The sequence below is a fragment of the Notolepis coatsorum genome (assembly GCF_963971535.1).
Source record: "Notolepis coatsorum genome assembly, chromosome: 20".
Classification (NCBI taxonomy): Eukaryota; Metazoa; Chordata; class Actinopteri; order Aulopiformes; family Paralepididae; genus Notolepis; species Notolepis coatsorum.
The window spans coordinates 21,611,990-21,624,743 of record NC_140184.1 but is presented as its reverse complement, the minus strand read 5'-3'; the positions used below and the strand labels follow the sequence as shown (position 1 = coordinate 21,624,743).

The 12,754-nt window shown below is 47.5% G+C and overlaps 1 protein-coding gene across 1 annotated transcript in view; it reads left to right on the top strand.

Annotated features, from left to right (window-relative positions):
* Positions 1–12,754, top strand: part of LOC311246825 (ATP-binding cassette sub-family C member 12-like) — a gene marked incomplete at both ends in the record, with an annotated part of 128,365 nt that overhangs the window by 7,676 nt on the left and 107,935 nt on the right. Inside the window, one exon of the mRNA XM_084337071.1 lies at positions 12,402–12,548. Within this exon, the coding sequence (XP_084193197.1) occupies positions 12,402–12,548 (147 nt within the window). The remainder of the gene's footprint in view (positions 1–12,401; positions 12,549–12,754) is intronic.

Genomic DNA, 12,754 nt, shown 5'->3' with positions numbered 1-12,754 from the left:
GTGTAACATGTTCAATGATCAATGCTGGAGATTAATTAAAATTAAATACAGTTTCCTGCATCAAGAAATGCATTAAAACTATAGTACAATTATGCTGAAACAAGTACAATTGTGATGAACATTTATTTCAGGTCCTTCTCATCTATCACCAGAATTATTGTAGCTTGACACTTGACCTGGTCATTCTTCCATATGGCGATGAAACTGAAGTAATTATGCGCATAATACTATTGTTTACCCAAGTGATGTGCTGCTATAGGTTAGCTTAAACACGTTGTGATTATGTCAAACTGCCCTCCAAATATATTTTTAATAGTTAATGTAGTAAACAGAATAGTTAATAGTTAACAGAAATGTTAATCTAATTCTTTGACACAGATGGCACTTTTTTTAAATGGCCAGACCCTTCTTATTATAAACACCTTTGTGATGCTAGCTCACTGAAATGTGTTTTCAGAACACAACTAAATAATTTCTGTGTTGCACATACTGACTTCCTTTTCTATTCAGAGAAAGTTCAATCAATCAATCAATCAATCAATCAATCAATCAATCAATCAATCAATCAATCAATCAATCAATCAATCAATCAATCAATCAATCAATCAGTCAAACTTTATTTGTATAGTACATTTCATACAGTAAGAGCAACTCAAAGTGCTTCACAGAAACGTATTGCAAAGAACAATTAAAATAATAAAAAAGGCAAGAAACAAACAAATAATAATAATAAGTAAAGGAAAATAGGAATACATAAAAGCAATGCAAAAAAAACTGTAGATCCTCCGACAGGCTGTTCCAAAGACTAGAACCATAGGAGCTAAAAGCTGCTTCTCTATGTCTGTGTGTTCTAGCCTGTGGAACAGTTAGAAGACCTGTGTCAGAGGATGTAAGGTATGCTGTCAGCTCTTGTTGATTTTTTCAAGATCAAAACCTGGATGGATAATAATTTCTTACAGCTGAATAGTGGAAAAACAGAGTTACTGTACTTCGGGCCTGGCACTAAAAAAAGCTGATGTTGTAACATGCACTTGGTCCACTAGCAGCTTACCTGAAGCCAAGCTCAAGAAATCTGGGGGTCATCTTTGATCAGTTTAAAAATGTTAACGAGTACTTAAAGTCACTTACCCGGTCTTGTTTTTTCCAACTTATAAATATTGCTAAATTGCGGCCCAATATAACATATCACTGTCTTGAACAGGCTATTCATGTTTTTATTTCTTCATGAATTGACTACTGTAATTCTTTGTTCAGCTACGTCAGAAGCCTGGCCAGAGCCGTCTACTCAAACAAGGACATCCTGCTATCTTCCCTTCTTATCTAGTCACTCACCAGCTACACACGCACGCACGCACGCACGCACGCACACACACACACACACACACACACACACACACACACACACACACACACACACACACACACACACACACACACACACACACACACACACACACACACACACACACACACACACACACACACACACACACACACACACACACACAGGGGCGTAGCTGGGGGGGGGGGTAGCTTAGGATGATTCCAAGGGCCCAGCACTGGGGGGGGGCCCACATTTTTTGTGTGTGTGTGTGTGTGTGTGTGTGTGTGTGTGTGTGTGCGTGCGTGCGTGCGTGCGTGCGTGCGTGCGTGCGTGCGTGCGTGCGTGCGTGCGTGTGTGTGTGTGTGTGTGTGTGTGTGTGTGTGTGTGTGTGTGTGTGTGTGTGTGTGTGTGTGTGTGTGTGTGTGTGTGTGTGTGTGTGTGTGTGAGATTTCTAGAGAGAGAGGGGGGGCTTTGGTAGACTATTGCATTGGTCCATTCATTGAAGATGAACGCAATGCGACATCCTTTACTAGGCTCACCCACCAACAGTGCAGGAACTGAACTGCTGATCCGAATGTATAGGTAAAAACTATATTATGCGTTTTCATCAATAGAAAATGTCCAAAAAAAAATCCGCTTACGCGGCCTCGCATTCATTGGGGGCCTACAAATACATTCTTTCATGGGGCCCAGAATCTGGAGCTACACCCCTGCACACACACACACACACACACACACACACACACACACACACACACACACACACACACACACACACACACACACACACACACACACACACACACACACACACACACACACACACACACACACACACACACACACACACACACACACTAACGTGATCGGATCTTCTATAACTAGGAAGTGTGTTCAGTAGAGCAAAAATGTCAGCCAGGCAGCATGCACACTCAATGGGTTGCTCAGTTCCACTCACTCTGAGCTGCTCAGGGTGTTGCTGAGCACTTTCTGACTAGGCTCTAGGCTTTTGACGATTTCAGCTAGAGATAATAACAATATATTATTGAAAATCAACCTGTTCTAAAATACTTCAGAGGCCTTCCCAGAACCGACACTGCCCCAAATTCCCAGAAGGTTGCCCTACAGGGATGAACAAACGTAAATGTATTGTCTGCTGCCAACCTGTTAAACACAACTTTACCAGTCACTGACCCCTCAGAGGAAATTCCACTGAGAAGAATGAATTTCAGGTTCCGGTTGTTATCTGGTCAAAGATACCAATTTCCTTAAAAATTCCAAAGATATTCTGTTCCTGTTATTTTGAATGATGTGTTCTATTGCACTATTATTGTAACGCTTCCCCCGGTCCTGCTGGACCTTCACAACTCCCCTTCAGAACTCCTTTCAATAACAATTCACCACTGCACACTACAACACTGCCACCAGGTGGGCTGATCCAGATGTGGCAGATCTGGGATCAGCTCACTCACTTGTTGAACATTATTTGCCTCCACTTATGTGTTGTTTATTCATTGTCTTTGTTGTCTGTATTATTTCCACTGTGTTAGACTTGTGTCCCTACTGTTTGTGTTTTGTAAATGTGTTTTAGTCTTGTATGTCTCTGTTTGTACATTCACTATAGTTATTCCCCTGTGTGTTATGTCTTCTGTTAGTTCTGTCTACCACACCTGTGTCTTGTTAGCAATCACCCTCTGTCTCTAATTAGTGTTTGTATTTAGGTGTTGTGGGCCAAGCATTCACTTGCTGAGTCAGTTTGATGTTACCCTTGTGTTGGTTCATGTTTTTGTGTTTCACGTTATCCTTTGTTGCCAATGCTTGCGAGTAAAGCTTTTTGTTATCCCACCGCCGATTCCTGCCTGCTTTCTCCAAGTTCTCCGTGTGCTTATATCTGTTATTGGGTTCCATTTCATCATGCCACCAAAGCGCAACCGTAACAATTATGTCATTACCGAATTTCAAATAAATGTTTTGCATCTATATTAAACATCATTGCCAGGCTGTCATTGTAAATAAGAATTTGTTCTTACTTGATTTGCCTGGTTAAATAACGATAAAATAAATAAATTAAATAAATCTACGTCCCCCCCCCCATCCTAGATGTCTAATATAGGTACAGCAATGTGACTTTTAAACAAAATTATTTCATTAATCTCAGGCATGCAATGTTTGCAAGGCATCATGGGTGCAAAAACATTTCTTGACCTTGAGAACTCCAAACTCAGGGAATAATCTTGGGAAATGCTTAACTTTTGCAGAATAATAACCTTAACACTATGATCGCCGATGACGAGTTAAGACGTCATTCCTAGCCATGCTCATTCTGCCGAAGACGCCGTAACTCGTCTTTGATGTCAATATTTCAAAAATCTGTCATCGAAATCATATTTCCTTTCCGGAGCCCTGAGATGTACTGGTGAGCTCCACTCAACTGTCTAACGGTTCGAGAGCGCCATCTGGTGGCCGATCGGCAGATCGGCCAAGAGGGAGGGGCGCGCCAAACAGGAAGTGCTCATCCATATGTGCTCCGGGCACTCGCGATCGGTAGCCGGACTCCATCTCAACACACTGGATGATCAATCGCTCGCCCTAACTCAATAAACAACGTTATTTGGACGTATATAGTATTATACAACCTGGAAATGGTTCATCAGGATCAACATCCCATAATCGAAAACGGTCTACTCCACGCTGATCGTCCAACGGCGCGAGGAACATACGGTAAGATTCAGCGTTATTTTCGAACGTATTCCATATAAACTGCTATGATGAACATTATGACCCACTCTGGATGAATCATCTAACGCTGCCCACGGAATTATAAACGATCCCCCGCCCATCCGGTCATCATCAGATCATACGTAGATCATTCTAGAAGTACGTCCAGTTGAAATTTTTCATCTCGCACAGATTCCTACCAAACTGTATCTGATCATCAATATAATGCATTTAGGGCTATAAATCACGTTCTGAAGAAAGCTGCAGAAAACGATAAAAACATACTTATACTTTAGACCATATTTTAGTATGAATATGTGAATGAAAAGGTTTAACGTTGCTACACCCTGAACAATACATATAGGACATTGAATGGGCCATAATAATGGCAATGTAGCAATAGAATTGAAAAAGTTATAGCCCTGCAAAGAAGGGGAACGATAGGTTATGTAGATAACCTAGTTATATTAGTATTGGCTGAGCGTCCCGCTCTGAGCCTTACGAGATACTTCTATCTCCTGTGATACTTAATGTATCTCCCACGAATAAAAAACACATGCACCCCACCTGTATGGGGCCCCGCCCCTTATGGTGGCCACCACCCATATAACCATGACTCTGGTCATGAAACACCCTTCCTCGCCAAAAACCCGTCCCAGGAAAAGATCCCTCAAAAGGGAACTCAGGGCGCGCAGAGCGGGACGCTCAGCCAATACTAATATAACTAGGTTATCTACATAACCTATCGTTATATTTCGTATTTGCATCGCGTCCCGCTCTGAGCCTTACGAGATAATGGGGAAGAGCGGGCGCGAGACCCGACAGATGTACCCCCTGAGGACCCGTAAGCCCACATCAAGGGGTGCGGGGAGCCCTGTCACCCCATCCTTCCTAACGAAGGGGGGGCGCAGTCAACTCCACCTGAATGCGAACAAGAGGGAGCTAGAACCCCTTGAACACACCGTACAGGCGGAACCACGTGTGACTCAACACACTGTGGCCCATACCCACACACTCCTGCTACCCGACCAAAGGACGGGAAGCAGGAAAGGCCACAGACCCCAGAACCGCCTGGGAGACAGAACCCCCGGTCATGTCCATGAGGTAAAACCTTACAAAGGAGCCCGGGGAGGACCATGAAGCTGCAGCACAGATGGCCTCCACCGAGGCCCCACCCAGGAGAGCGGCAGAGGCAGCCACCCCACGAGTGGAGTGCGCCCTGACGCCCCCAGGGGGATCCTGCCCAGCCAACGTGTAGCAGAGGGCAACACCCTCGCACAACCAATGGGACAGGCGCTGCTCCGACAGTGCCTTACCAGCACGAGCCCCACCGTAACAGACAAAAAGCTGGTCGGTAACCCTGAAATCCTGAGTACGGCTGAGGTAAATCCCCAAGCACGGACTGGACATGACAGGTGAAGGCCCGCATCTAACTCACTAGTGTGAGGAGGAGGACGAAACGCCTGAACCACAATATCCCGGGAGCGGAAGGAACTCCGGATATTCTTAGGCACGAAAGCAGGATCAGGTCGCAGAGTGACACCGCAATCGGTCCGAAAAGACAGGCACTCTGGACGTACCGAGAGAGCACAGAGCTCACCTACGCGTTTAGCGGAAGTGACAGCCAGAAGGAACGCGGTCCTGAAGGACAGCTGTCCCAACGGCGCCCGCTCGAGCGGCTCAAACGGGGCCAAGGACAACCGACCGAGGACCAATTGAAGATCCCAAGTCGGAGCCAAGGAGCGTTGCACCGGCTTAACGCGTCGAGCGCCAAGCAGGAAACGCTTCACAAGAGGGTGGCTGAACAAGACATCCCCTCAAACCCCTCATGATAGGAGGATATAGCTGCTGCATATACCCTCACCGTCGAAGCCGACAGTCTATCAAGGAGAGACTGGAGGTAACTAAGGACAGCATCCAGGGGGCAGGAGACTGAGTCCCGGCCCCCCACCTTACACCACACTTGGAACATACGTCATCTGCCCGCGTAAGCGCGACAGTGGAGGGAGCATGCGCATTCCAGATGGTAACACCATCAGGATCAAGAACCTGCGCCCCTCAACGTACCCGTCCCAACAACTGACCTAACAGATGTATGGGGAAGAATCCCAGGCGGCACGGCATCGGTCCCAGACCCGCCTGGCCATGTCCAGACGCAATCCTCACCCGTCAGGATGAGGGCCGCCCCGCGACAGTACACCTGCACCCACATTCTCCCTGCCGGGGATGTGGGGAGCCCTCAGGCCGCGCAGATGGAGGACGCCCATAGCCAGCCGCCCGCCGCCTGGTGCAGACAGGGGGAGCGTACTCCTCCCTGTCTGTTGATACACGACACTGACGTCGTAACGTCCGTCCTGATCAACACCATTTGTGGACCAGAAGGACTGCTTTCAACACCAACACATTGAACGTAGCGCAGACCGGGCAGCATGGTTTGCCAGCTGCCCCCTACTGCGTTGGCCCGACGCATCACCAGCGAGGGAGGCGTCGGTGAAAACGCGACGTGAGACAGCGCCGTAACACGCTCTGAAATGGATGCCCATAGCCCTCCAACCGTTGACTGGGAAGAGGAATACTCTACATCCAGTCTACAGCAACCCCAGGCTGGTAGAGACCTGCCTGGTATGAGACCTGACGATCCACCTTGACCGCGAAGGACCAGAACGTCATCAGGGCAGAACACTCCGTAACCCCGGACGACGCAAAGGCCCCAGTGCGGCCTCCACGCACTTGGTGAAGATGCGGGGAGCCAGAGAAAACCGAACGGCAGCCTCTGGTACTCATACGCTAACCCTGCAAAGGAAGCGTAGGTAAGCCCTAGGATGGAAGATCGGGGATGCGCATACGCATCCTACAGGTCTATGGAGGAGAACCAGACCCCCACCTGACAGTGTTCAACAGGTAGGAGACGATCCAAAAAATGCTGAACCTTCCCATGGGACAGGTCCAGCCTGGGTCTTACACCCCTCCCTCCCGACTTCTCGGGCTGAGAACACCGGGAGGAGAACGCCACGACGATGGCTTGCTTCGTCCACAGAGATTGGATCTCGTTGACCAGAGCTGTCCCTGCTGGAGACCCCGACAACAGGGTCTGTACCAAACCTGAAAATGGGTGGGGTTGTGTAAACACAAGTCCCCGCCTCACCGTTCTCTCCATCTACCTCGACATATGGTACTGCCGTAGTCATATGTGACGACACTCCCAACGCACCCGCCGTCACGTGGCGCAGGTCCGCCAGGAACTGTAGATAGTTGGCCCGGTCCCCCCGCTGTGCGTAGACAACCCCGGAACCGTGCGAGGAGCGCGTTCCGTGTCGGAACACCTGACCCTGACACACCCACGAGGCAATCGCACCCAAGGGGGAACCCCGACAGAAAGGGCCGATCTGATACGGGGGGCTTCCGATGAAAAAAAAAAACCCACTGAACACCCCTCCAGAACATGCTGAAGGAGTTGTTCTGCAGCCGGACATGCAAGGTGTAAGGCCCCCATGGGTTCCTACACACCGTAGCCCTGCAGTGATATTACTACCACCCCAAACCATGTGAGCTGCGACCACTTGCCAATATTTCAGGAGTGGGAGGCACCAACATGATACCTGGCCTGGCGAAAGGTTTCGAGCCCCCCTGCTGACAACACTTAAGTTGACAGACGTAACACCAGGCTCAACCAACACAGTTCAAGGTGTGGGAGCCGCTTGACAGCACAACATTCTCACGGACAGACCCAGGCTCAGCCATCAACTGGGTGTCAGCCCCTGTCCCCATGAGAAGCGAAAAGTGGGGCCGCCCGCGCTTCAACGAAGGCACGCGGCCCGCAGCCAAAGGAAACAATCAGAGCCCACTTCTTCCGCTGGTGTTGGGGAAGGGAGTGATCGGAGAGCGGGCTGCTCGCGGCAGGACGGTGACGGCTTGTTTGTTCAAGCCGAACCCATCCTACATGGCCGATCCCTCGGCCGCCAAGGCTGTCGGCCTTGTGGACACCTGTCGAATCAACGCCCAGGATACCTCTGGCGGGGGAAAAACATGGCCGCCTGTCGAGGGCCCCGTCATCGCCGCTGATGAGGCGGTGCTCTCTCTTCTTCTGGCTGCGCGGTGTGAGGCGGTGTAGGGCCTAGGACAATACCGCCCGCGCTCCAGCAGAAGACCAAAATCCCCTGCGGAGAGGGGAACCCTGAGCGGTTATAGCTTGCGGCTGGGTCAAAGCTAATAACGTCAACAACCTCGCGCGATGTGTCGACGTCGGCTGGCCCTCAAGGCCCCTCCACCAGACACCATTTTTTTAATAGAAAAAAACACCAATTCGAACACAGTTCTAATCGTTGCCAATTCCATACCGTGGCGGTACAAGCCTTAACAGCCCACCAGCCACTCGCCAGGCCGACCCACCCATGGTGTCGGCCGGGCGGGGCATTGTTTCAATATATCAAAAACAAAGGACTGACGTTAACATGGAGCACCAGTGGTGATTGCAAACAGCACCCTCCACTGTGGTGTGCACCATGAAAGGGTTAAATGAATAAAAGAGCTAAACCACAAAAACTGTAGAATGAGCAAACCCATACATATAAAGTTTAAGGGGAGACGGACCAGACCCGTCTTCATTCAAAATATTCACAACAGAACACCAGCCCTAGTTTAGCCCATTTACCAAAAAAGGTAAACAAAGCCCCCCCCCGCACTACTCCCCCAGTATACCGATTGACCGTCAGTATGAATGGTTTGAGAGGAGAGAAAGCTGTAGCAAGACAGACCTTCTCATAGCAGAGTGACAAAACGAAACAATAGCCCCCTACACAGGGCCGCCCCAGGAGATGGGGGGCCTCGCGTCTAAAAACGCACAGGGCCTCACATTTCTCCCAGGCGGCCCTGCCCCTATACTACTGCAGCCTAACGCCAGGCAATGTGGGACCCAAGACAACAATTGCCTGTGCACAGACACGCAACATGTTTATCATGTCGGCTGGACCCATAGCCCCACTACCCGACGCCAACCCAGATGGGAACACCGTTCAACAAACCCCGCCGGAACACAAGGTAAAATACCTGGCTAGGAACCTAGCCACGACCTACCCCGTTGTCAACCCATTTACCCGAAAAAGGTAAATAGAACTCAAAAACCCCACAACAGCTACCGACTGACCTTCATTGATGAACCGGGCAAGAGGCGGGAGAGTGACAACATCTCACGGCGGAGACATTAAAACAGCATAGCAATTAGCAGTAGTAATAGCATGCGGCAGTAGCGATAGCATGTAGCATAGCTTCAGATGTTTTAGCAGCACGCCCAAGACAGCTTGGAAACCGTTCCCTGCAGAGAACGTTCACCAAACCATCCTGCCCCCGGCGCCAACACACAACATGGTTGTGTTAACAAAACAAACCAGCATTACTAACACTAATACCCATGCCTGAAGACACAGGGCCTACCTGAGTACAAGCTGGCCCGACAGCCAGCCTTGTACAGCTGAACCTCGATGTGCAGTCATCAAACGAGGAACATCAACACAGGCCCGTCGTGTCGCCGAAAACATGCGTCGAAGATGCCAGGGGCCAGCAACCTCCGGTAAGCTTCCAACATTATTAATCTTCCTTAATCTTTTCATTCCGCTAGACTCGTATGGTGCACGCATCCAATACGCTGGGACGAAAACAGAGGAAGGGTGTTTCATGACCAGAGTCATGGTTATATGGGTGGTGGCCACCATAAGGGGCGGGGCCCCATACAGGTGGGGTGCATGTGTTTTTTATTTGTGGGAGATACATTAAGTATCACAGGAGATAGAAGTATCTCGTAAGGCTCAGAGCGGGACGCGATGCAAATACGAAATATAACTTCTCCATAGACAAATAGAGCTGGCGAGGGATGGTAAATTATGAATTTAACCCATGGCGATCAAAGTGTTAAAGTCTATTTAGGTGGAATTTCCCCCTAAGACACCTTTACCAACCAAGGTAAAGGATATATTTCCCTTTAATGACATGATTAATTAATACGTTCTGTATTGGTAGATTTATGGCGTGATATGAATCTCGGCCCTGTACTGGGCCCGTCGGGCTTAAGAGGTTAATTAAAGCATTAACCAACTATTAACAAACATTTAACAAGTCATTAATAACAAATTGTGAATGATCTATTAACTATTTACAAGTGATATCCTATAGTGTTGATGTTAACAGGTGATAAAACACAAAATGTAAAACTGTGGATTGAAAATAAAATAGTATTATCAGTCAAAGAGCTCCGGGTAGGGAGGGTCATCAAAGAGAAGTTGCCTATTCTCAGTCTTTGCCCCACAATGGTGGAATGAACTACCCACCCCAGTTAGGACAGCCGAAACCCGTCCAATCTTTCGCCGTCGACTAAAAACGCACTTCTTCAACCATTATCTAATTTTTTTTAAATAAAATACAAATCTAACCCTAACTAACCTTACTGTCATGCACTTGTCCTAATAAACTAACCTACACTGTAGCATGCAACACTTTGATGAACATTGTTACTCAGCTGATAGAGTTGTTTATACAGCTATTGGAAAGAGGAGCCGTTTCCCAATCCATAGATGTATGATTTGGCCATAATAAGGTCAAGTTCAAGGTCAAATATGAATTTATAAAAAATTTTGATCCACTTTTTCTCCTTATTTTTCTATTTTTCTCCCATCCCAATTTCACTGTTTCCAATTCTCCCCTCCCCTGTCTTGAACGTTGCTCGCATATGCCCCCCACAGGTCGGTCGTAGGGAGGATAGAAGCCTTGCATCACGTGTCCCCTCCGGTACACGAGGAGGCAGCCTGTCACATCTTTTCACCTGCCAGCGCGGACTCTCATTGGCGAGGTGTAACGTGTGGGAGGCTCACACTACCCCCGCTATTTCCTGTCTATGCTGTGCAGGTGTCCCCCAACCGACCTGTAGGAGTCGCTGTCCACAACATCCAGATGACCACCCATCGACTTCCACCCGCTGACTCTGCCAATTGAGCCAGTATGACGGCCAGCCCAAGCCGGAGGCAACGCCGACAGCCGGATTTGAACTTGGTGTCTCTTGCATTGGTGACGAGCGCAATGTCCACTGCGCCACCCAGCCGTGGTCAAATATGAATTTATAATTAAAATGGATTATCATTTATTACTGTATCTACAAATCCTTCTGTTTAATCATCTTCCCTTTATTCATTTGCTTAGATTTTTTGTACACTTGATCTCAAGAAGGTGGTGAATGAGCTCAGTGAGCGCCCTCGGTTATGGCACAATTGTAACATGGTGTTATTCACCGGCACAGATGCAAAAATAAATCATAATTTATATTCTCCTTTTTTTCATTACAATTTACTCAAGCCTAGTAACAGACACAATATTTCTGACACTGGAAATACATACCCCAGGTCCCTAGATGTTCCTAGATACCAAGAACATGCAAATTGACCTTGTAGAAGTGGAGCAATCTTCCATTTACTTAGGCATGTACCTTTAGGCGAAATTTCTGAAAATAGGGCTACAGCTTAACATGTTAACATTGGGTGCTTTGCTAAATGTGTTGTGTCAGCAAATTCAGCTGTGTTGTGTCACCCAGCAAATTTGAAGTCAAATATGGCATGCTCAGGCAATGCATAATTGTGACTTTGAACTGAACCAGAAAGGAAGGGTATAGGTTCCCTTGAATCCGCCATAGACTAAAACACATGTCCTCAATCAATATCTGAAAACCCCACACAAAAAAACACAACACATCATCATGTCCATTGTCTGATAAAAAAAAATGCAATATTAATGTTGTTGCTTGACATTATGCACTGAAATATCAAACTACCTGTGACTGCATCAGGCTGCATATAGTTTGCTATAAATAACATTAGGGATTTGATTATGGAATCTAAATGCAGAGGTTGTATTGTGTAAGCTTTTACCTTTCCCAATCATTCTCTCGCTTTCTGGGGAGGGGAGTTGTGGGGAGGGGTGAACAGGTGACACAAAGGGTTGGGTGTGAGGGAAGAGGAAGGGAAGGAGGAGGTGTGAACAGATACCCTAGAGGAAATCCTCCACAGAACCAACTTGTGTATGTTAAATGCTCATTAGTCTCCACAAATGGGATGCAAGCACTTGAGTAGGTAGGGGAGTGCTGAAAAACAGGTTCAGGTAATTTCTCTCTTTACATGAGTTAGAGTCATTAGGCATTAGTGTCCATCAGGATAAGGGTGTGATTTTACTGAATTAGAAGCAGAAAAAAAAAATTGGTTAGTTTATTACTGTTGTTGTCATTAGCCATTTCAATTCACCATTTGACTTCTTATATTGTATACTCTTCCTTCTAAATGGCTGACGTATGAGTGATTTTCTCAGGTTGGATGTCTCGGACCAGGTCCAATCCAATGGACAATGCAGGCTTCCTCTCCTTCACCTCCTTCGCCTGGATGACGCCCATGATGTGGGCCCTGTTCAGAAAGAGATTGGACCTAAGCTCCCTCACACTGTCTCCCCATGATGGAGCAGAAGTCTCTGGCAAAAGGTATCAAACTCTACTCATTAAATTACTATGATTGGGTGTTGGATGCAATGGGTCCAATGTTCTGCATCCTAGAGTTTTGTGAATTGTCGATGTTTTTGAATATTGGCCCGCCAACATTACCATTACAACATTATCTTTCACAGGCTCTAGTGAGCTCAATTTTAATGCTAGAACAATAGAGTTGGCAATGAATCTGTTGATACTTC